Source organism: Schistocerca americana, chromosome 1 (genome assembly GCF_021461395.2).
Source record: "Schistocerca americana isolate TAMUIC-IGC-003095 chromosome 1, iqSchAmer2.1, whole genome shotgun sequence".
Classification (NCBI taxonomy): domain Eukaryota; kingdom Metazoa; phylum Arthropoda; class Insecta; order Orthoptera; family Acrididae; genus Schistocerca; species Schistocerca americana.
Window position 1 is genome coordinate 522926085 of NC_060119.1, and position 26345 is coordinate 522952429.

Consider the following 26345-nt stretch of genomic DNA (forward strand, 5'->3'; position numbering starts at 1 on the left):
AAACATGTCAGCTAGAAGGTATTGAGCTGCGTGTTACCCTGAGAGCGATGTCCTTGGCCCTGGCGCGGACAGTGTCGTTGGGCGCGTCCTGCTCCAGCATCTGCCGCCCCGACAGGTAGGCCCACAGCCACTCCGCTGACGTCACGTTGGCCACCGCTGGCTGTGGCACCGCGTCCCTAGCACGGCCAGCCCTGCTCGTCACGCGACAGAACAAACGTCTGACACCGGGGAATCGGCGACCCGCCACTACCAGCTCCGCGCCGCTGAAAAGCGTGGGGAATCTCGCCCTCGTCAGCGTGTCCTCGTCCACCTGTTAAGAAATACATCCTATTACACAGCTTCATATACACCTCTACGTACTGGGAACGTTATAGACCGTTTCCGGTTCTATGTGTGCGGGTGATTGTAAAGTTATATTTTTATCTCGGAAAATAATGTTAGACAGTTAATTTTCAATTTATTTTCAGACTCATGCCTGCAGACCTAGTAAACCCGAGGCCATAGTACCACAGTACGCATCTAGAAAAAATGGCACAGCAAAGCTACACTTTTACATCTACATCTACATCTACATCTATACTCCGCGAGCCACCTTACGGTGTGTGGCGGAGGGTACTTATTGTACCACTATCTGATCCCCCCTTCCCTGTTCCATTCACGAATTGTGCGTGGGAAGAACGACTGCTTGTAAGTCTCCGTATTTGCTCTAATTTCTCGGATCTTTTCGTTGTGATCATTACGCGAGATATATGTGGGCGGTAGTAATATGTTGCCCATCTCTTCCCGGAATGTGCTCTCTCGTAATTTCGATAATAAACCTCTCCGTATTGCGTGACGCCTTTCTTGAAGTGTCCGCCACTGGAGCTTGTTCAGCATCTCCGTAACGCTCTCGCGCTGACTAAATGTCCCCATGACGAATCGCGCTGCTTTTCGCTGGATCATGTCTATCTCTTCTATTAATCCAACCTGGTAAGGGTCCCATACTGATGAGCAATACTCAAGAATCGGACGAACAAGCGTTTTGTAAGCCACTTCTTTCGTCGATGAGTCACATTTTATTAGAATTCTTCCTATGAATCTCAACCTGGCGCCTGCTTTTCCCACTATTTGTTTTATGTGATAATTCCACTTCAGATCGCTCCGGATAGTAACTCCTAAGTATTTTACGGTCGTTACCGCTTCCAATGATTTACCACCTATGGCATAATCGTACTGGAATGGATTTCTGCCCCTATGTATGCGCATTATATTACATTTATCTACGTTTAGGGAAAGCTGCCAGCTGTCGCACCATGCATTAATCCTCTGCAGGTCCTCCTGGAGTACGTACGAGTCTTCTGATGTTGCTACTTTCTTGTAGACAACCGTGTCATCTGCAAATAGCCTCACGGAGCTACCGATGTTGTCAACTAAGTCATTTATGTATATTGTAAACAATAAAGGTCCTATCACGCTTCCCTGCGGTACTCCCGAAATTACCTCTACATCTGCAGATTTTGAACCGTTAAGAATGACATGTTGTGTTCTTTCTTCTAGGAAATCCTGAATCCAATCACAAACCTGGTCCGATATTCCGTAAGCTCGTATTTTTTTCACTAAACGTAAGTGCGGAACCGTATCAAATGCCTTCCTGAAGTCCAGGAATACGGCATCAATCTGCTCGCCAGTGTCTACGGCACTGTGAATTTCTTGGGCAAATAGGGCGAGCTGAGTTTCACATGATCTCTGTTTGCGGAATCCATGTTGGTTATGATGAAGGAGATTTGTATTATCTAAGAACGTCATAATACGAGAACACAAAACATGTTCCATTATTCTACAACAGATTGACGTAAGCGAAATAGGCCTATAATTATTCGCATCTGATTTATGACCCTTCTTGAAAATGGGAACGACCTGAGCTTTCTTCCAGTCGCTAGGTACTTTACGTTCTTCCAGCGATCTACGATAAATTGCTGATAGAAAGGGGGCAAGTTCTTTAGCATAATCACTGTAGAATCTTAAGGGTATCTCGTCTGGTCCGGATGCTTTTCCGCTACTAAGTGATGGCAGTTGTTTTTCAATTCCGATATCGTTTATTTCAATATTTTCCATTTTGGCGTCCGTGCGACGGCTGAAGTCAGGGACCGTGTTACGATTTTCCGCAGTGAAACAGTTTCGGAACACTGAATTCAGTATTTCTGCCTTTCTTCGGTCGTCCTCTGTTTCGGTGCCATCGTGGTCAACGAGTGACTGAATAGGGGATTTAGATCCGCTTACCGATTTTACATATGACCAAAACTTTTTAGGGTTCTTGTTTAGATTGTTTGCCAATGTTTTATGTTCGAATTCGTGGAATGCTTCTCTCATTGCTCTCTTTACGCTCTTTTTCGCTTCGTTCAGCTTTTCCTTATCAGCTATGATTCGACTACTCTTAAACCTATGATGAAGCTTTCTTTGTTTCCGTAGTACCTTTCGTACATGATTGTTATACCACGGTGGATCTTTCCCCTCGCTTTGGACCTTAGTCGGTACGAACTTATCTAAGGCGTACTGGACGATGTTTCTGAATTTTTTCCATTTTTGTTCCGCATCCTCTTCCTCAGAAATGAACGTTTGATGGTGGTCACTCAGATATTCTGCAATTTGTGCCCTATCACTCTTGTTAAGCAAATATATTTTCCTTCCTTTCTTGGCATTTCTTATTACACTTGTAGTCATTGATGCAACCACTGACTTATGATCACTGATACCCTCTTCTACATTCACGGAGTCGAAAAGTTCCGGTCTATTTGTTGCTATGAGGTCTAAAACGTTAGCTTCACGAGTTGGTTCTCTAACTATCTGCTCGAAGTAATTCTCGGACAAGGCAGTCAGGATAATGTCACAAGAGTCTCTGTCCCTGGCTCCAGTTCTGATTGTGTGACTATCCCATTCTATACCTGGTAGATTGAAGTCTCCCCCTATTACAATAGTATGATCACGAAACTTCTTCACGACGTTCTGCAGGTTCTCTCTGAGGCGCTCAACTACTACGGTTGCTGATGCAGGTGGTCTATAGAAGCATCCGACTATCATATCTGACCCACCTTTGATACTTAACCCAGATTATTTCACATTCGCATTCGCTAATAACTTCACTGGATATTATTGAATTCTTTACTGCTATAAATACTCCTCCACCATTGGCGTTTATCCTAACCTTGCGGTATATATTCCATTCTGTGTCTAGGATTTCGTTACTGTTCACTTCCGGTTTTAACCAACTTTCCGTTCCTAATACTATATGCGCACTATTTCCTTCAATAAGAGATACTAATTCAGGAACCTTGCCCTGGATACTCCTGCAGTTTACCAATATTACGTTGACTTTTCCTGTTTTTGGTCTCTGAGGACGGACGTTCTTTATCAACGATGATAATGTCCTCTCTGGTAAGCCGTCAGGTATTTTATCGTTTCGCCCAAGGGGGGGTCCCTCTAACCTAAAAAACCCCCGTGTGCACGCCACACGTACTCTGCTACCCTAGTAGCTGCTTCCGGTGTGTAGTGCACGCCTGACCTGTCTAGGGGGGCCCTACAGTTCTCCACCCAATAACGGAGGTCGATGAATTTGCAACCATTATAGTCGCAGAGTCGTCTGAGCCTCTGGTTTAGACCCTCCACACGGCTCCAAACCAGAGGACCGCGATCGACTCTGGGCACTATGCTGCAGATATTAAGCTCAGCTTGCACTCCGCGTGCGATGCTGGTTGTCTTCACCAAATCAGCCAGCCGCCGGAAGGAACCAAGGATGGCCTCAGAACCCAAGCGGCAGGCGTCATTCGTTCCGACATGTGCTACTATCTGCAGCCGGTCACACCCAGTGCGTTCAATAGCTGCCGGAAGGGCCTCCTCCACATTACGGACGAGACCCCCCGGCAAGCACACCGAGTGCACACTGGCATTCTTCCCCGACCTACCCGCTATTTTCCTAAGGGGCTCCATAACCCGCCTAACGTTGGAGCTCCCTATAACTAATAGGCCCGCCCTCTATGACTGTCGGGACCTTGCCGGAGAATCGGCCACTGGCCCAACAGGCGAGGCATCCTGTGGTGGCTCGGAAACGATGTCATCACCACTAGGAAGCACCCCGTACCTGTTGGAAAGGGGTAAGGCAGCTGCCACGCGGCCAGATCCCACCTTCGCCTTTCGGCCAGGCACGCGCGAGCCCACCACTGTCCGCCATTCACCCTGGAGTGATGGCTGACCGGTAAGATGCTCACTGCCGGAAGACGCAGCGACATCAGGGGTTCCATGCGATTCCAAGGCCACCGAAGTAGGCATAGGTCTCACCACAGTTGCCCCAACGCCACTACGAGCCGACGCCTGCGCCTCGAGCTCGATGAGCCTAACAGATAAAGCCTCCACCCGCCCCCGAAGAGTGGCCAATTCTCCTTGCGTCCGCTCACAACAACCACAGTCCCTACACATGACTATGTTTACCCTACAAGCGAACGGTGTACTCGCCTTATTAGCAGCAGGAAATCGAAGTGCTCTCTCACTGACGGTCTAACCGACACTGAGCTGTTCTAACCAAACAAACAAAAGCCTGTACGATACGAGGGTCGATAGCAACGGCGATACTGTACACTACACTGTTATTAAAATAAACGGTTGTGTCTAGTAGGCACTCAAACACGCAAGAAATTACAAAAATAAAATAGTAACTACACAGATAACTGAAAATAAGTTGTACCTGTTTGAAGCTCGCAAAAATGTGTAAGAAGCGAACGGTGTACTCGCCTTATTAGCAGCAGGAAATCGAAGTGCTCTCTCACTGACGGTCTAACCGACACTGAGCTGTTCTAACCAAACAAACAAAAGCCTGTACGATACGAGGGTCGATAGCAACGGCGATACTGTACACTACACTGTTATTAAAATAAAAGGTTGTGTCTAGTAGGCACTCAAACACGCAAGAAATTACAAAAATAAAATAGTAACTACCCAGATAACTGAAAATAAGTTGTACCTGTTTGAAGCTCGCAAAAATGTGTAACAAGCCAACGGTGTACTCGCCTTATTAGCAGCAGGAAATCGAAGTGCTCTCTCACTGACGGTCTAACCGACACTGAGCTGTTCTAACCAAACAAACAAAAGCCTGTACGATACGAGGGTCAGTAGCAACGGCGATACTGTACACTACACTTATTAAAATAAAAGGTTGTGTCTAGTAGGCACTCAAACACGCAAGAAATTACAAAAATAAAATAGTAACTACACAGATAACTGAAAATAAGTTGTACCTGTTTGAAGCTCGCAAAAATGTGTAAGAAGCGAACGGTGTACTCGCCTTATTAGCAGCAGGAAATCGAAGTGCTCTCTCACTGACGGTCTAACCGACACTGAGCTGTTCTAACCAAACAAACAAAAGCCTGTACGATACGAGGGTCGATAGCAACGGCGATACTGTACACTACACTGTTATTAAAATAAAAGGTTGTGTCTAGTAGGCACTCAAACACGCAAGAAATTACAAAAATAAAATAGTAACTACCCAGATAACTGAAAATAAGTTGTACCTGTTTGAAGCTCGCAAAAATGTGTAACAAGCGAACGGTGTACTCGCCTTATTAGCAGCAGGAAATCGAAGTGCTCTCTCACTGACGGTCTAACCGACACTGAGCTGTTCTAACCAAACAAACAAAAGCCTGTACGATACGAGGGTCGATAGCAACGGCGATACTGTACACTACACTTATTAAAATAAAAGGTTGTGTCTAGTAGGCACTCAAACACGCAAGAAATTACAAAAATAAAATAGTAACTACTCAGATAACTGAAAATAAGTTGTACCTGTTTGAAGCTCGCAAAAATGTGTAACAAGCGAACGGTGTACTCGCCTTAATGCGGGCTGCGCCATTTTCTTCTAGATGCCTGCTGTACTTTACCTCGGAATTTCAATGTTTACTAGGTCTGCAAGCATGAAACTGAAAACACCCTGAAGCACCAAAGAAACTGACACACCTGCCTCATGTCGTGTAAGGTCCAAGCGGGCAGCAGAAGTACCGTAACACGTCGTAGTGCTGGACGGAATCGACGTCATGAAGCCTGCAGGGCTGCCCATAAATCCATAAGAGTACGCGGAAGTGGAGATCTCTTCTGAACAGCACGTTGAAAGGCATCCCAGATATGCTAAATAATGTTAGTGTCTGGGGAGTATGGTGGCCAGCGGAGGTGTCCCTAGGCTTGTCCTGCTGTAATTGCCCAAGTTCGTCGGAATGCACAATGGACGTGAATGGATGCAGGTGATCAGACCGGACGCTTATGTCACCTGTCAGAGTCTAGAAACGTATGAGGCGTCTCATATCACTCCTACCGCACACGCCCCACGCCGTGATAGAGCCTCTACCAGCTTGAACAGTCCCCTGCTGACATGCAAGGTCCATGGATTCATAAGGCTGTCTCCATACCCGTACATGTCCATCCGTTCAAGTTGAAACGAGGGTCGTCCGACCAGCAACATGTTTCCAGGAATCAACAGTCCCATCTCGGTGTTGACGGGCATAGACGAGACGTAAAACTTTGTATCGTGCAGTCATCAAGGGTAAACGAGTGTCGATGATGTTTCGTTGAATGGTTAGCACGCTGACACTTGTTGATGGCCCAGCACTGAAATCTGCAGCAATTTGCGGAAAGGTTGTAATTCTGTTGCATTGAAAGAATCTCTTCAGTCATCGTTGGTCCTGTTCTTGCAAGATCTTTCTCCGGACGCAGCGATGTCAGAGATTCGATGTTTTACGGGATTCCTGATATTCACGGTACTGTCGTGAAATAGTCGCACGGGAAAATCCCAACTTTATCGCTGTTTTGCAGATTCCGTGTCCCATCGATCGCGCGTCGACTATAACATCACGTTTAAACTGACTTAAATCTTGATCACCCCCCATTGTATCAGCAGTGACCGAGCTAGTAACTGCGCCAGATCCTTGTTGTGGAGGCGTTGTCGATGTGACTACATTATTAGAAGGTGGATGAACGGCGGATTTGGCCCTCAAATTTAAATTGGATATGGATTTTTAGGAAGCTCCAATACGTAACATTTCGAAAGAATCTGGCATGGCTAAAGGTCATTGCAAGGTCATTGCTTGGGACGAATGCATCATAGCTTGTAGGAAACCACTCTTACAATCAAATGCACAACCGTTCGGTGGCGCTCTTATTTTATTATATGACGGCTTTAGACAATAATTTCTAGTGATTAGTACATCAGCACCAGCTGATGAACTCAAGGTTTGCCTCAAGGCGTCGCATCTTCGGAGAAATATGCTAAAACCAATACGCGCGGTAATTTGTAGTGTACTGCGTCGACAACCACATTTTTAAAAGAGGTATTGACCATGGGTGAAGGAGAGGTACCAGTTGAAGCTAGCGCAAAATGTTTATCACATCCATTGCAGTTTTGCGTTATTGTGCCATCCGCCTTCCAACTGATTCAGAAAGATTTTCCACAAATTGTCACCAATTACGGAATTCATAAATGCTTTGCGAACGGACTATTTTGTCAGCAAAAAACACCGACTTCAATTCAGTCAGTTACACTTCAAGAACAAATTGCAAGCGATTCTGTTACCTACAAGTCGATTAACGGTGTCATGAATGCATGATAAGTTGATGACTATCTACTCAAGTTTTTAAATTAGTTCGATCTTCCTGCTGCACCAATAGGTAAATTTTCACTCAAAGTCGGCGTGCCAACCGTTCTCCTGCCGAACCTCAGTCCACCCAAACTGTGTAACAGATGACGTTCTGTGAAGAAACTGATGCCAAATGTCATCGAGGTAACTATTCTTAATAATGAGAAGTCGAAAGGAGAAGATGTGCTCATTTCGAGCGTCCCTATCAATCCCACCAAGTCATTTGTTTCAAAACGACGGTAGTTCCCCGCTCTACTTGCACTCTCAATGACCATCAACAGCGCACAACGCCAGCCACTTCAAGTCTGCCGACTGGATCTACGAAATCCATGTCTGTCACATGGCCAGTTGTATGTCGCATGCTCACGAGTTGGACAGCCAACAATTGATTTGTTTGCGTTGAAAGAGAATAAACAAAAGATACTGTCTACCCTAAAGAACTTCAGTACTAAAGTTAACAAAAGATATGAATGTCAGTTATACTTATTCTATAGACATCATTCAATTTCAGTAAATGTATTCACTATCGATAGTAAAATGGATATCATTCTTTCTGTCATTCGTAATCAATGTAACTCTTTCAAATTTCAGACAATATTTCCATAATTAGTTCATCTGCGGCAGCAATACGCCGATTACCAGGAGCTAGGTTACAAAACGCAAATCAACACATGTAAAACAAAGGTAACGGAATGTAGGCAAATCAATTGAGGAGATGCCGAGGATATTAGAATAGGAGACGAGACACTAAAATTAGGAAATGAGTCCTGTTATTTGCGTGACAAATACAAATTATATTAAAAAAAAAGTGGAAAAATGAATTTGTTATAATCAGAGTTATGAAAGCTTTTGGGAAGATATTTGGAGTGTAGTTTTTTTTGGAAGGGAAACGTCGATGATGGGCAGTTCAAACAAGATAATAGAAGCTTCTGAAATTCAGTGTTAGTGATGAGTGTTGATGAGTAGATGGATAGATCAATTAGCTAATATGAAGGTAGTAAATGGAATCGGAGATAAAAGAAATTTATGTGACATTTGGGCTAAAAGAAGGAATTGGTTCATAGAACGCATCCTGAGGCACCGAGTTCTCAAATTTAGAATGAAGTGAAGTGTATCGGGTTAAAAATTGTGGCTGGAGACTTAGGGGATAACACGCAAGAAAGAAGAAATTGATGTAACTACAGTAGTTATTCGGAGTTGAAGATACTTGTAAAGGATAGACTCGGTATGAAAGCTCCAGTAAAACTGATAACCACAACAATAAGAAAAACAACAACAACACTGACGAGAAGTCTGCAAAGACCTATTCCCAAACTTACCTGCTGACCATCGTAGTTGAACTTGACGTCAGTGAGGAGCGGCGAGGCGATCTGTCTGTAGAAGTTGCGCAGCTGCTGGTGGGCGCCGGCGGCCTCGTAGGTCCTGCGGCTGATGCCGCTGTTGCGCAGCGCGAGGCGGCGCAGGTAGCTGTAGTTGGTGTCCATACCAAAGGCCAACGTGAAGATCGCGGCCTTCAACTTTAGGTTGCGCGCCGTGTTGCGGCGCAAGATATCGTCTGTGTTGCTCACCTTCCGTTGGCCTCGCCATCTGTCAGCAGCACCACCATGGGCGCGTGACGACGCCGCCCCATGCCCAGGCTGCCGCCCCCACTGGCCACCCTCTTTTTTGACACGCGCAGCGCTGTCTTCAGTGCACTGAACATGTACGTGCCTGCGCAGTGCGCACAAATGGTTAGACATTTTAGAATCTAGTTTTCAGATCACTGCAAGCTAACAAATCGATTGCCCATTTTACGCGGCTACCTGTATACAGTTCTAACAAGGGAACACTAAGGACTAGTCCTCTTCAGTTTTATTGATACTCATACGGTTTAATGCCCACTGTGCACACATCAGTTTCCCAAAGGAATATAACACATTTACCCAAATATTCTAAAAAGTCGACTTTGTAGATTGAAACATTTCTGAGTGCTGATAAGAAAGAAACATTTTGTAGTAATTTAATTAGTCGCTAGTAGCTTAATGTACAGCATAAGAGGGTTGTAACTGTTAAGTGAATGATCGGATCTAGCTTACTGCACTGTTTATTTAAATTCTGTTAAAATTCCACATTTATTAAGAGGTGTAAATAATATTTCAATAAAAATAACAACATTTTAATTTGAAATACTAATCTTATGAAAAGTTCGACAATTCGCAGTGAATATAAATTTGTTACAAAAATGCTAAACAAAAAGTAGAAAATAACTACTTTTCTATTTTTACAGCTTGATCAGTATTATTGATGTTTACTTTTCATTTCACAACATGGATTTTATACGTCTGAATGAAATTTTAATTTACCTACGTAAAGGCTGTCGTTAAAAACAAAGAGATATTAGTTGTATTAAAATTGTGACTAACCCTATAAACACCGACGCATTTTCCATAATGCCTAATACCAAGGGTGTTACTTGCGCCCATCACCAGAAAGAAAGACTAAGAAAAACAAATTTCTCTAGATCTGTGTAGCTTTTAATAATATTACAGTTTTTAGATAGGTCCTCATGTATAACTAGGATACAGAAACTGGTAAACGTCTTTTTGCACAAACTTTGCGACAGCAACACGTTTTTCGCAATGTTTATACCGAGTGAAGGGATATTTTATGACACCAAAAGACTGTCGTTCACTGCGGTCGATTCTCATTTACAGCATACATTTTATTGAGATACAGATGTGTAAGAATGGCCATGAACCTGACATTTGCTACAGAAAGTCACATTCACGACTCAGACTTAAATTTTCGGTTTAAACTTTACTGAAAAATTAAAAAATGTAACGTAGTACGACGGATGGAATCATTAAAAACAATAAATAATTTTTCTGAACCTTTTTAAAAACGGCACCAGAGTAGATTACGATAGTAGGAGGGCTGAACGTTTACTAAGTAACATTTCCATTTCTTAATAAATATAGAACTGAGATAGAATTAGCTATAAGCTACTGAGGAGTTTTGGACCAGTGGCCATATGATTAAAAGACTCTTATTCTATGCAGCTACTGGCGACTGTGTTAGTACATTAGATACGTTTTGCATTTAACAGTACTCACAATAGTTCTGATTTAAATAGGTGATTTCGTGGAGTAGTTTGTGAATTGTATCATTCAATCATCGGGAACCTGTTCTCAGATCGTTGACCTTCAAACCCTGTAGCTATGAAGGGAATAAAAAATGTGAGACTGTATGCTCCATTTGTATCGAACTGTATGAAAGGGCGGCAACGACTGAACAGAGGAGAGCAGTGGCATAATTAGGATGTGGCAGTGGGGGTCTATGGGTGCCACTTCAAACTGAACGCAGTTTCGAGATGGACATAAGAAATGATGATATGCGACACAAAAGGGGACAGAGATGGTCAGAGTAGAAATGGAGAGGCGACGAAAAGGTAGTAGAAAAATAAAAAGATTGGAGGGCAACATCATAGGAAGGAGGTGAAACTGTGTAAAAAGACATGGAGTGTGCTGAGTAACAGTTTTATGTGACACTTGTGTGTTATAATTCGCCAGAACACCATTCTCAGGACAGAAAGTGAAATGTTCGGAGGACAGTGGAAAGTTCATATTTGCCCTGAGTGCCAGCTACTCTAGTTATGCTATGTAGTTTTAACTAATTGAGAAGGAAAGGTTAAGGGGTCTTAAAATGTAATCAGGTGCTTTATCTTGAAGTGTGGACGATAATGAGGAAAATTAAAATCTGTTTTTAAGTAAAGTGGGGGTGGAAATCTTTAGCTACAATGATGAAAATAAATGAAGAAGGCTAACTGAAGAGGATTTCTGAGGAACTATGAAGGGAACACGATCAGGACGTTACCATGGCATTAGTAAAAGGTTATGTAGGTGATTCTGGACCTCTTAAAGCAGTCAAGTAATGTCAGGTACACAAAGGGGTTTTATTCAGAAGGAGAAAATGAAGTGAAAGGCAATGGAAAATTTGTTTTCCAGAACAGCATGTGGGCTAGTTAAAAGATTGTTTTTCCAAAAAAAGTGACTACGGGCAGGAGATTCTATTGCAGAGATCAGTGAAACAACATATGGAGACGTTTGCATAAAGCGTATAAAACTGTTACTGATGTCAGAATTTCAGCACAAACAGTAAGATTACATGAAGTGAAAGGTACAATAGGCAAACATCAGAAGAGACAACCTAGTAGGTAAGGGGTTTACTTGTCCCATTGTTGTTGTTGTGGTCTTCAGTCCTGAGACTGGTTAGATGCAGCTCTCCATGCTACTCTATCCTGTGCAAGCTTCTTCATCTCCCAGTACCTACCGCAACCTATATCCTTCTGAATCTGCTTAGTGTATTCGTCTCTTGGTCTCTCTCTACGATTTTTACCCTCCACGCTGTCCTCCAATACTAAATTGCTGATCCCTTGATGCCTGAGAGCATGTCCTACCAACCGCTCCCTTCATCTAGTCGCGTTGTACCACAAACTTCTGTTCTCCCCAATCCTATTCAATACTTCCGCATTAGTTATGCGATCTACCCATCTAATCTTCAGCATTCTTCTGTAGCACCACATTTCAAAACCTCCTACTCTCTTCTTGTCCAAACTATTTATCGTCCATGTTTCACTTCCATACATGGCTACACTCCATACAAATACTTTCAGAAACGACTTCCTGACACTTAAATCTACACTCGATGTTGACAAATTTCTCTTCTTCAGAAACGCTTTCCTTGCCGTTGCCAGTCTACATTTTATATCCTCTCTACTTCGACCATCATCAGTTATTTTGCTCCCCAAATAGCAAAACTCCTTAACTACTTTAAGTGTCTCATTTCCTAATATAATTCCCTCAGCATCACCCGACTTAATTCGACTACATTCCATTATCCTCGTTTTGCTTTTGTTGATGTTCATCTTGTATCCTCCTTTCAAGACACTGTCCATTCCGTTCAACTGCTCTTCCAAGTCCTTTGCTGTCTCTGACAGAATTACTATGTTATCGGTGAACCTCAACGTTTTTGTTTCTTCACCATTGACTTTAATACCTACTCCGAATTTTTCTTTTGTTTCCCTTACTGCTTGCTCAATATACAGATTGAATAACATCGGCGACAGGCTACAACCCTGTCTCACTCCCTTCCCAACCGCTGCTTCCCTTTCATGCCCCTCGACCCTTATAACTGCCATCTGGTTTCTGTACAAATTGTAAATAGCCTTTCGCTCCCTGTATTTTACCCCTGCCACATTCAGAATTTGAAAGAGAGTATTCCGCTCAACATTTTCAAAAGCTTTCTCTAAGTCTACAAATGCTAGAAACGTAGGTTTGCCCTTGCTTAATCTAGCTTCTAAGATCTTATTTGTCCCAGTAATTATACGGAATTTGTTTTCCTATGGTGGGTGGCTTTACCACGTATGTGAAGTTGTACCCAATTTGGGCATCTAATGCACAAGTGCTACTGCACAATGTTGTATCGTCTGAACAAGACATAGGCAGGGTAAAAGCACCAGAGGCGCAGAGACGTGAGCTGGTGCCAGTAACATAGAGACGCCACTTGCGCGAGTTCCACCAGTGCCACGGGCGGCGCAGGGGAAAAAGATATTGAACTCGCCTCGGCCAATTGCCGGTCGAGTACAATCGACCAATGACCGGATGACAACGGACAGAAGCCTACTAGGAAGATAGAAGAGCAGCTCTCGCCCAGTTGGTTGTAGATCATCGTCCGGAGCAGATTTAGACAGGTAACGTCGGACTAGTGAATTATTAGAAGTTAACAGACTGTTGTCGTAAATTACATTTGATATGTACTGTGAGGTTGACCAAAGATTATTTGCACTTATCCATTGAGGACCTTTTTTTGTCCTATAGTACAAGTATTATTGCAGACTCATATTTCAACAAGTCAAGAACATAAGTAAACCTTTTTAACTCATTGGTGTGACTTTGTTACTAACGTATTTGAGAATTTCCGCTCTGTTATCCTGTTACCTAACCCTGGGGCACAGCTGTATAATAGTGGCAGGGAAAAATTACCTTAGCAGTGTACTTGCGGGCTTTCAAATTAGAAAATGAATTGATGTTGTTGTGGTGGCCCTCAACTACGTACCCTCCGACTCAGAGTTGCTGTATTAAAAGTTTTGGCTGGTTTCGTTGTCTAGGGGCTGGGATATGTAGTTGCCGCATTACAGGCCAAATACGCTGAGTCTACAGTATACGACAAGAATACACACATGAATTGAATGGTCGAAGGTTTCTACCACTCTACTACTCGGATTCTACCACTCTGCGAATTATGAATGTAACAGATAAATTTATAAATGAAAGATTGTGAATAAATAAAATATGCAGGTACTAACGACCTTAAATGATGAGTACGATAGTAGAAGTGCTTTCGAGAATGCGGTATACTTCTGCAAAACACTTATTGGTGTCGATAGTCCAGCAATTAAATGAAATGTAGGTTGAATAACAGGGAAACAATAGATTTCTACTGCAAGTAATTGGTTATGAACAACAACATAGCTCGCGACATATTTACTTCTAAACGCCCCCTACGTCCTCACTGTAGAAACCCCGGAAATCTCACAAGTTAACAAGTGCGCACTCTGAAGTATTTCTATCTCTCGCGACCACGAGCAAACCGCTCCGCACTGCAAGTCTCTCTCGCGACCGTGCGTCCGCCGCGCCGTACCGTCCCGGCACTTCCCGTGTCCTGTGCCGTACTCCAAGCACTCTTCACCCGAACTCACTTCCATCCAGTCTCCCCATTCACGAGCACTATGATTGCCTAGAGCGCTCGCACCTTGTCTTCATGCCAACGCACCCACTCAAACGTAATGAAACGCATTCGAAGTACTGCTTTTACATTTAAATAACTTGGAATAATATAAATATTCCTACGGCTGGACCATAAACACGCTCTAACACACATTATTAGATACATAGACAAGTTAAATAAACATATATCAAAGGATTAGAACAAAAGGTAGGCCAGTAGCCTAATGTCTCTGTGCTTTCTTTAGCACAGTAAATATTTAACCAATTTCTTCATGAATAGTATATATCGGATATAAACAAAGACATAGACGAATAAATATAAGCATGCTGCTACCTTTTTTTTCGTGTAACTGTGGTGTACTTATGGCCTGACGCGATCGATAGTAATCAGCCACTTTGACCTCTAATAACTCATATTCTATTAAAGTTATATGGCTGTAATTTATACCAATTTACGTTTACACTACTAGCTTTCTCAAGACACGTAGATCGACGAAATCGGATGAACCGTTTAGATTTTGGAAATTCGTTGCTAGGTGTTACCTGTATAATTTACAGTCAGATACTGAACTCTGTACTAATAATGATATTGAACATTTGATTACACCATTAGAATTGTCGAGCATATAATGGTAGTGTACATGTTTCTTTTCGAGGTATCATCATTCATCTGGCTACTACTAATTTCTATACGAACTGTGAAATGTCTGCCAATATGGTTTCACAAAGTCCTCCATCTCTGGCACGCCCGGCATAGAAATCTCCTTCATGGACACAAAGCACCGTCCTTGTCACAGTGTCGACATGGAATTCCCAGCCACGCGGCCGCTGGACCCCTCTTGCTTCGGCCAACGTCCGGCACCACGTGTTCGGCAGGCCGAGCTGCCCGCGCCCACCGAGCGTCCTGTGCGGCCGCCCCAACTCTGAACATATAGTATTTCCAGGGCGCCACAACTCGCCCCTTACCTCACATACTGCGCCAGAAGCCGTTTCACGAACTGACAAAATCGGCCTACCGTAGCAACTGCGGTGTGGTTATGAACTACCATTTACCTAAAAAAAAAATTGCACCAAGAAGAGGAGCTAGGCTTAAGAACCTCAGAGAGTATTGTACGCCTCGCAGTGCTAGGTGATTAATGATCACTTCATGCTTGAGTTATTGACAATATTACTTAAGGTTATTTTTGTATGGGTAGTCTACATATTCTATCATTCTGGCCTATGCCCATCGTCTTTAATACTCCTCACTGTCGAGGGGACGGTCGACGTGAAATGGGATTCCACGTGTAATATGTAATTGGATACAAGAAAATGTTTGTGAATTTTTTAAAGAGAATAAGTAGCAATTACGTGTAGTGAACGAAGTAAAAGGATAAGGAAATGCTGAGATAAGAAATTACATGTTACAGAGAGGCATGATATTTTGGTGGTAAATATAGACAGACTTCTGCAGTAATGACAGAAAGATTTTTGAATTGGTCCAAGTAAAAAAGGAGAGTGTGTGTGATTAACTATGGTACCAAGATAGGAGAGACTAACCAGAGATTTTATTTATGAGATATAGTGGCATTAGAAGCAAGTACGTTGCAGTAGTAATGAGGAAAGAGAATGATGTCAATAGTTGAACAAAATGTTGATTTAGGGGATTTCTGTAGGAAATAACAGTGGCAGTGGCAATGTTTACATGAAGAACCTGAGAAGTATGAGACAGTAAAGACGAAAGAGAATAACGTAAATAGCTCTGGAAACAGTCTCCTTTTTAGGTTGGGTGAAAGTTTAAAACTGAAGACGTTTCTTGAAAGCCGTTGCTGTTTGTTTACCATAAAAGTGACTATACATAAAGTTAAAAAGTGGGCCAGGTAACGAGTGGTAACTGTTTGATGCCTTATTTTTGTAAAAGAGTGATTTTTCCAAGAAAAATAGAAGTATCCTGAGCTAGCTAAGTAAGCGTATAATTTCATTAGCAGCCTAATTTCTACTACAACTGTTTTCACATTGAGAATAATACATTTCAGGTAAGTTCAAATTGGTTCAAATGGCTCTAAGCCCTATGGGACTTAACATCTGATGTCATCAGTCCCCTAGCCTTAGAACTACTTAATCCTAAAGACATCACACACACCCATGCCCGAGGCAGGATTCGAACCTGCGACCATAGCAGCAGCGTGGTTCCGGACTGAAGCACCTACAACCTCTCGGCCACGCCGCCCGGCCAGGTACGTTCGATTCAGTGTCATTTGAGAGACCAGTAAGTGGACTTCTCTTACTTTACTTTGAGAGAAGAAAGGACTACCCTAATAAGAAACAATTAATATTGGAAAAAAAAACTGAAACTTATTGTATAAATTTATGGTCTTGGATGAGACTAAGGTTACATGACAGACCTAAATGTCAATTAATGTGGAGTGTATGGATGATGAGGGTGGACTGTTATGAACGCTACAATAATAAAGTGCTGCAACAACACCAAGTACAATTGTTTTTGTAACAGAAGGATGGCAAAAGAGTACCTGTTCTCATTTAGAATAGCTTATACATGTGTAATGAAAAGACGCACAATGCAACAAATGAACAGTTAGCGTAAGTGCAACGGAAACTCGAAATGTAATAATTGACGCTACAGAGAAGCTTACCTTACTGAAGTTACATATGTGCAAAGTTAATAGTATTTTAAAGACTGCTTTTATATAATATGCTTTCTGTAAAAGTTTTAAAAACAATTACTGTAGAAAAGTTGATATACTTAGTATTGGAGCTGCCAAGACTCGAGTAGAAATTTGTTATCTAGTTTTCTTCTGATTTCATTTGATTTTTGAAAACATTGTAAATATTTATGCCATTTTACGTAATTCTGGAAATAAGAATCACAAAGTTTGTAAAGGCTAGCAACATACACCGCTCTTATAGACTCAGACAGAAGCTGGCTTCATACTTGCGGTAAGCCATGTTTATTGTATGGGTCAACCTGCGGTTCCAGCTGTGTAATGTCATGACCTTACGAGTTACTATTACCTTCATTACTAGAAAGCAATACTTATCTTTGCCACACAACAAATGTGATAGAGCTAGGTACAACGTTTTGTTATGTCTACAGCTAAGAACTCTACTAATTTAAGCCTCATGTCTACGGTACACAAAATGACACAGAACACATAATGTAGAGCTTTTATGATTAAGTGACTTTCTGACAAGTTCACATTATCAGGTGAAAGTCTATTAAGAAATTTGACGATGTATGTAGCCTATCAGTTACACAGAAAACCTTATTTGTAATTTTATATTTAGTGACATTAGGACTTACTTTAAACAATGCTAATTTCTTTTGTTTATTTGTCAAGTGACAGGGAGAATAAATGTGGAAAATATGTGACGCATGAAGTTTTTTGACTGTAAGTAACGAAATATATATAAGGATCGGAAACTGAGATTGCGTTGTTTTTGTGAGTCATATACGTAGAGGAAGGTGGAAATTGTGAAGCATCAAGTACACAGTACTTTACAATAATAATACCCTGTTCAGTCCTTCAGACAATTGATGAAAACATCTTAATTTGCTATTATTTGTCTCTCTTGTATTTATGTTTTAATAATCCTGTCTAAAGTAACTTCGGAATGTCACTGGTTCAAGGCAAAAAGTGTGGAATTGTGTCTGTCTAAACCGAAAGCTGATTGGCTAGGTTGGCACTCGGCCGATGAGAAGAGGTGTGGCGCGTGATGAGGAAGGAGTCAATGCTCATCTCTGACCAATGTCGGATGTGTCGTCAGAGTGCTCCACAACAGCGTATCACTAATGAGTAACAGTGAAAGTTAGGAAATGAAAAGTTTCGAAAAGTAGTTAAGAACAGACATAAATGAAGGTCGTGCGAACTCTCAATTTTTCCGTGTAAGCTGTGGCATTATTATGAAAATTTAAATGTATGTTTGGCATGTGGAATGGTTACGAGTACTGACACTCGAAAGTGATCATTTTAAAAGTATTTTCCGAATATTCTAACCGTATAAGTCCGCGTGTATTAATTTGTATCAGGTTATGGCGGAAACGTTTAGCTGGCTGCTAGTAAGCTATTGTGCTGTAAGTATGAATTACGTAGTAGAGACTGTGTTCGTTTTCGTGATTTATACTGAAAACTACAAATTAGTACAGACATGGTAGTATAAATTTGTACATGAGAGTTGTTATACGTTGGAGTGTTATTCAATGACTGCCGCTAATTTGATAGTCGTTGTTACACCCAGTTGGCACATATAATGCAGTGACTTCTCGTTAACAAACAGTCTTCGTACACCTTGGACGCTTTTAAAACTACTACTGTTTGCATGCTCCAGCCGGCTGGTGTGGCCGAGCGGTTCTAGGAGCTTCAGTCTGGAACCGCGCGACCGCTTCGGTCGCAGGCTTGAATCCTGCCTCGGGCATGGATGTGTGTGATGTCCTTAGGTTAGTTAGGTTTAAGTAGTTCTAAGTTCTAGGGGACTGATGACCTCAGATGTTAAGTCCCATAGTGTTCAGAGCCATTTGATCCATTTTTTGCATGCTCCAAGTCGGTAAACCGACCTATATTGGTCGATTTACCTCTATCTGAGATACCAGTTGTTAATCCGTTACGTTGGTACGCTACCCACAGCTCTGTTCTGCCTGTCATTGGGTACTTCTAGCGGCTGCAGCTTTAGATAGGAACACCATTTCCACGTACCGCCTTGCCACGGAAAACGCTCCTTGCAGCCGCTGATGCATGCCACCACGTTACGCTCTACTGGTGACTGGTTATGTGAGCATGTGGGTTTCAGCCACAGCCGCGAGTGGGATTTTGTTCGACGCCGCGGAGGTTTCTAGGTCGAGGTGGAGGATCATTTGATTTGGAATGAATGATTTTTAATCACTATAAGTTCTACGTTTGGCACAGAAATATCATGATTCCAGTACTGAGTTTTATGCACTGACGTACGTTAACAAATATTTACTGAGAAAAACACGGAAGGCTATATCTGAAAGTTAATTACAACTGTTTTATTTTAATCAGATGTTTGTATGCTAAGTGTCCCACAAGAGACTCGTACGTACCTCCATTCGCTGCAAAGGAGTTAAAGCTGCGTTTGGCCTTGGCAATGATCTCGCTTGTGGCTTCGACAATGGCGCTGGAGTTGAACTCTGAGTTCAGATTCTCCTCCCACGTAGAGTGAAACCTGAGTGGCACGTCTGGATGCCATACCTGCAGCAAAGCATTACCATATGAGTGTCACTCCTGTCAGCGTGCTACAACATTCGCTAACAGCCGAATAACGCTATACATGTACACACAGCAAAGGATTTGGGTATTCAGAGCGGAATTGAAGATTTAGAATATGAGGATAAAAAAACTTAAAGCAAGGGAAATGAAATGTAACAAAATTAAGTCAGGTGATGCTGAGGAATTACTTTAGGAAATTAAACATTAAAGGTGAAGGAGAAATGTGTTATTTGGGCAGAAAAATAGCTGACAACAGCAGAAGGAAATACGACATATAATGTTTGACTGCCCAGAGTAGGGAAACTGTTGCTAAAACAAGAAGTGTTAGGAAATGTTGTTTTATGGTACTTCTTTGGATTCTGGCCTTATATAGAGTGAAACTTGACCAAATGCGGCTTGTACATATATCAAGAAAATAGAGGCATCAAAATTGTTGTGTTGCAAATTAATGCTGTATTTTAAATAGACGTATTGAATCACTAACGAAGGGGAGGGTAAACTGCGTTACTGCACAATCTGACTGATAGAAGGAATCGGGTGATGGAACGCAATCTGAGAAATACAGGAATGCCAAAGTTAGTAATGGAAGACAGTGTGAGGGATAGAAGTTCCAGAGAGACAGTAGGTCTTCAGTCCTGTAAAGAGTTTCAATCTGTTGTATGTTCTGATAAGCAGTAATGAATAAGTGCTTTGAACGTTTCAGAAAAAGGCTCAATGAAAACTACGAGAACTACAGAAAAAAACAATATTTACGAAATGGGAAGATATCGGTTCTGAGAATCCCTGGACTTTCCAGAATGTTTTAGTTTTAAGTATGAATTAAGACAGAATACAAGTTAAAAAATTCTTTTCTTGTTATACAGTTATCAATAAACACTTTGCAATTTTTTTCCTTTACTCATACTGTGAAATTCGGCTTCCTGCCACATTTCATGATTCGAGGACTACGGGAAGTACACTGTATGTTTTGATCAATGAGTTCTCAAGTATCAAAATATGTGACGTACATGGTCGTATCTTTTGATTACACTGACTTAGAAGCTTTGATTTATTACACCACCAAGGACATATAGATCTTAGTACGTGACATAAATTTGAAGCGGATGTGCCAGCTTATTCCTGTGAGAAAGGGGTCGTAGTAGAAAGACGGGCAGACAGACAGTCAGATAACAAATAACGAAACAAATTGTTTTTTCGTGTTACATAAATACAAATTCCCATTTTTCGGATTTTCTTACACTTTAGTTGCACTTTGAAACCTTGTTATTTGCTAAATTTCATGATTATAGGCCAACGTGAAGTACGCAATACCTGCCGATGAGTGAGTTTTCTAGTATCAAAATATGTGACATAAAGTGCTGAAACTTTTCGTTCCATTCACTTAGAAGCTTCTGATATCGTAGATATTGTCATGTGACATGAGTTCCAACTTTAAACGTCGACCCGTTCATGAGGAAACTGATTTTTAACATACGGACAGACAGACGGACAGAAGACACATGGATGGACACCACAGTGGTCCTCGAACGATTGCGTTTCTACCGACTGAGGTAAAGAGCCCTGCCAAAGGTACATATCAGTGAAATTAGTATCTCTCAAAGATGCAAGACTCGATATCTAGTTTGCTATGTGGTAAAGTTGCAAGGTACACCACAAGGAGCCAAGAGTGTGAGAACATATAGACAAATTATTCGCTCCATGTTGCTACATCTAATTACTTCGCACCTACACCTGGGCACATTTGCAAACTGGACTGCTGTTGTTGCATCTTCCCGGACAGCAGTAGCGGCAGCACTGAACGCACGTACTTACGATTGCTAGATTTCAAAAGAGATGTCCATATTGAATACCTCTAGTTTGAATTAATAATGCTGAGAGATTCTCTGTCCACTGATATCTCTTCGTATCCTCTATGTTTAGCAGTTTTTGTTTAGACATTCTCCGAAACTTCAGAGGTACATATGAATAATTCTGTAGCTATCCACGGATGGAAAAGATTGCACAGGACAACCTAGTATAGAGAGCATAATGAAACCAGCCTTCGAACTGCAAAACACAACTGCAATAAGAAGAAAATTAATTTGTGGGACACACAATCTCGAATGGTCGCGACTTTCATGTACACTCATGCTCATAAATTAAGGATAATGCTGATATTTAGTGAAACAACGCTCTGGTGGGCGGTTTGCGGGTTTAAATCACTTCGGGGTATGACCATACGGTGCATTTGGCTTGCTGTCGTCGCACATACACAGAGGTGTTTGTGCATGTCAGAGTACGGTGCAGCGAGTAAGGGTGCAGACGTTTTCAGACGTGCTAATGGTGAGTGTGTGTTGAAAGCGGCTAAAAGAAGACATATTGATGACGTTATGAAGGGTAGAATAGTAGGGCGACAGGAGGCTGATCAAACACAGCAGGTCGTAGCACGGGCCCTCCGTGTGCCACAAAGTGAGATCTCAGGATTATGGCAACGATTCCAGCAGATAGGAAACGTGTCCAGGCGCTACAGTACGGGACATGCACAGTGTACAACACCACAATAAGACCGATATGTCACCTGCAGTGTCCGCAGATGGCCACGGAGTACTGCAGGTAGCCTTGCTCGGGGCCTTACCGCAGCCAATGGAACAGTTGCCTCCAGAGACACAGTCTCCAGACGACTGAACGGACATGGTTCATTCGCCCGGAGACCTGCAAGGTGCATTCCACTGACCTCTAGTCACAGGAGAGCCGTAGAGCCTGGTGTCAAGAACACAGTACATGGTCATTGGAACAGTGGTCCCAGGTCATGTTCACGGACGAGTCCAAGTATAGTCTGTACAGTGATTCTCGCCAGGTTTTCATCTGGCGTGAACTAGGAAGCAGATACCAACCCCTCAATGTCCTTGAAAGGGACGTGTATGGAGGTCGTGGTTTGATGGTGTGGGGTGGGATTGTGATTGGTGCACGTAGACCCCTGCATGTCTTTGACAGAGGAACTCACTACGGTCGCAGGTTCGAATCCTGCCTCGGGCATGGATGTGTGTGATGTCCTTAGGTTAGTTAGGTTTAAGTAGTTCTAAGTTCTAGGGGACTAATGACCACAGCAGTTGAGTCCCATAGTGCTCAGAGCCATTTGAACCATTTTTGAACAGAGGAACTGTAACAGGTCAGGTGTATCGAGACATCATCTTGCACCAGTATGTCCGCCGTTTCAGGGGTGCAGTGGGTCCCACCTTCCTCCTGATGGATAATAGCGCACGGCCTCACTGAGCTGCCATCGTGGAGTAGTATCTTGAAACAGAAGGTATCAGGCGAATGGCCTGCTTTCTAAAGCCCATCGAGCTCGTCTGTAATGCTCTCGGTCGACGTATCGCTGCGCGTCTTCAAACCCCTAGGACACTTCAGGCGCTCCGACGGGCACTTGTATAAGAATGGGAGGCTATACCCCAGCACCTGCTCAACCACCTGATCCAGAGTATGCCAACCTGATGTGCGGCCTGTGTGCCTGTGCATGGTGATCATATTGATGTCGGTGTACATGCGCAGGAAACAGTGGCGTTTTGTAGCACATGTGCTTCTGGGCGGTTTTCTCAACTTATCGCCAATACCGTGGACTTACAGATCTGTGTCGTGTGTGTTCCCTATGTGACTGTGCTATTAGCGCCAGTTTTGTGTAGCGCCACGTTGTGTGGCACCGCACTGTGCAGTTATCTTTAACTTGTGAGTAAGTGTAGTTTTGCTGAGTGTCGGTTGTATTTGCAGAAATAAGTTAGATGAAAACGATCTGCATAAAAAATTTAACCAAACAAAACTTAGGTTCACAAAGCACTCTCACGAACTAAAACAAAGACTGAGTTCAAACACCAGTAATCGCAAATGAAGCAGTATTAAGTATTGCATACTTCCAAGTAAAAAAGTTGAAGAATGTGGATGACAGTATTAGTGTTCCGACGACATACTGATGTGTGATTTACGTGTTTCTTCAGATATTTTACTCATGTTTCTCTGAAAACATGTTAGTTACAGCTCTTGGAACAGTTCTGTAACAACAATTCGGCGATCAGTCATCAGCCGGCATATCAGTTTTGCACAATGCAAGACTAACTGCTGGCGGTTCGCCTTACCTGCACTGCAGAAGAAAACGGGATCAGGGAGAAGAGATCGCCGGCGTTGAGCTGGTCCAGGATGGTGCTCATGGCCGTCTTCAGCTGCTCGATCTTGCGGCCGCGCATCGAGCCGCTGACGTCGAGCACGAAGACGTCGTGCTTTGGAAGCGGCGGCAGGCCGGCAGGCGCGTAAAAGTGCACGAAGTAGCCGTCATTGCTCACCTGCAGGCGGCGAGGCCGGTACAGTGGCAGACCAGTGGCTATTAGGAGGACAAAATGTTTCACGTCCCACTTTCTTTTTGAGAATGATGGTACTACAGTAGCAGAGAAAACCAGTGCTGCAGAGTGATCATCTCATATTTTAGTTTGAAGCGTGGCAACTTAAAAGTATTGTGAGTTAACTTTGAACCTTCTCGTCCACGTTGCGTTGTGTAAGCCAAATTTTACTCTTAATTTAAAATCGACATATACTCTAAGAAAAAGTAAGATGCGCCAAAAAAGAATTATCTGAATGGGACGGAAAATTGGTAGATTTGACTTGTTTAAAAAGACAAATGATTACCACTTGCAGGTGATCCAGGCTCATTTCGAAGAGGGACTCATCACTGAAGGCAATTCTACTTCAGTCAGTGACATTCCAGGCAGAAGACGAGGCTGGAGATAAGCTGAACATAGGTGGGATACCAATCTGACTGTTGCCCGCCAAAAGGCCCGACAACCTAGAGTGATGGTTTATGGTGGCTGTCATTCGCGGAACCCTTACGGCACTAAAGTACGTCGACGTATTCTACGCCCCGTTTTGTTGCCCATTATGACAAGCCATCCAAGCCATACATTTCAGCCCGCACAGGACAAGAGTTTCTAATGTTTGTCTCCATGCTTGCTAGACGCTACCCCGGCCAGCAAAGTCGCTAGATCTCTCCTAAATTGAGAACGTTTGGAGCATTAAGGGAAGGCTCTCCAACTGGGTTGAGGTTTTGGAGATCTGGCGCGCCAATTGGACAGAATGTGGCACGTTATCCCTCAGGAGGACTTCCAACGACCCTATCAATCAATACCAAGCCGAGTAACTGCTTGCATAGGGACCAGTGGAGGATCAACTCATGGTTGTCTTGCTCAATTTGTAAAACTCCTTCTCTTGACTAAACCAACACATTTTTTGTGAAACTGTAATCATTTTTACATGTACGAGTACGTCACCTCTAGTGATTTTTGTACCATTCGGATAATTCCTCCCTAGTGCGTCTTGTTTTTCTTATTGTGCGTGAGTTTTCCATCAGTCTAAATCAGAAGCGATGTTTATCTGAAGTGCAAAATGTAATTAGTCTGGTAATAAATGAAACAAGTAGTCTGTACATTAGCTAAAGGAATACAGTGGATGACTTGACGCACAGAGATGTTTTAGTTTTCTTACTTACCAGGAACAATATTAAGAGACGTGTCTAGGAATGATGTAAATGGCACAATGTTGCTGTAGAGGGGACACACGCAGTCAGAGCATGGCTGTATGGTGTCCACACAAAAGCGCTATGAAGGACTCTCAGAATCTTCTGCAACTTTAGTGTAGGTAGACATTCGGTTTCCAGAAAATTTAAGTCCCAATACACCTCAGCCTAAATGCTTGCAAATCTGTTTCCATTCATGGCTCTTAAACGTGATTTGTGACTCGAATTCTAGTGTTCAGCGTTGTTAAGTTTCCACAAATCTCTCTCTAGGGCCTGGTATAGTTATCGTCACCAAGTATTGCTTATATTTTTCCCGCAATCACATTATTTTTTGGACTTAACTTCTGAGGTCATCAGTCCCCTATAACTTAGAACTACTTAAACCTAACTAACCTAAGGATATCACGCACATCCATGCCCGAGGCAGGATTCGAAGCTGCCACCGTAGCGGTCGCGCAGCTCCAGACTGTAGCAATCACTTTTTCATGATACAATCATAACTGGTTTCTGCTTGCATTGACCATCTTCAGATTCTGTATTAGGTAAAGGAAAAGCTTATGTTAAGACCGGAAGCATGTACAACAATTTTCACTAGAGGTACTTCTGCCTTTATAAACTGCTATTAATATGCATGCGGTTCATACCTATGTGCGGCATTTTATGAACAAGGCTATTGAGTTTACAACTAATGCAGATTTTACTTTTTAAGACGGTTTACTTAGCTGAGATAGCCCCTGCCTCCTGAACAGATTCTCCAGATTGTAGTGGGGCCTTTTGTGAACGAATGCCGCAGTGTGCTGCTCGGGTCGCGTCTGCGCTTCCTAACATCCATCCAGCTAAAATAAACATCTCGTAGCCAGAAGAATATTTCTGCGAGCTGAAACAAGGAACTGCCAGTGTCGTCCATTCCCTTCAATCTATCCTAATGTAAAGTGTAGTGGCGTAAACTCTGGCAGCCTGGAATACAGCGCAGAGTGCGAATCTGTATTGTTTATCGTAACGCAGATCATTAGCTGAGGTGTTCTAATCTGTTGGCAGGTAAGACCCATTTATTTCACTCATATCCATCCGTCCGAGCCCAAACAAGCAAACTATAGCTATTGATGTTTATATCGCAAATTAGTAATTTTAGTTTTATGTCTTTATCGAGGGGTTTAGATGTTGAAAC

The 26345-nt window shown here is 42.6% G+C and overlaps 1 protein-coding gene across 1 annotated transcript in view; it reads right to left on the reverse strand.

The window, feature by feature from the left end:
• The window catches only part of LOC124570417 (inter-alpha-trypsin inhibitor heavy chain H4-like), a 167050-nt gene that overhangs the window by 83919 nt on the left and 56786 nt on the right, over positions 1–26345 (reverse strand). Inside the window, exons 5-9 of the mRNA XM_047131107.1 lie at positions 23751–23954; positions 19479–19626; positions 9224–9365; positions 8975–9122; positions 38–310 (exon numbers count right to left, since the gene is read on the reverse strand). Coding sequence (XP_046987063.1) covers positions 38–310; positions 8975–9122; positions 9224–9365; positions 19479–19626; positions 23751–23954 — 915 coding nt within the window. The remainder of the gene's footprint in view (positions 1–37; positions 311–8974; positions 9123–9223; positions 9366–19478; positions 19627–23750; positions 23955–26345) is intronic.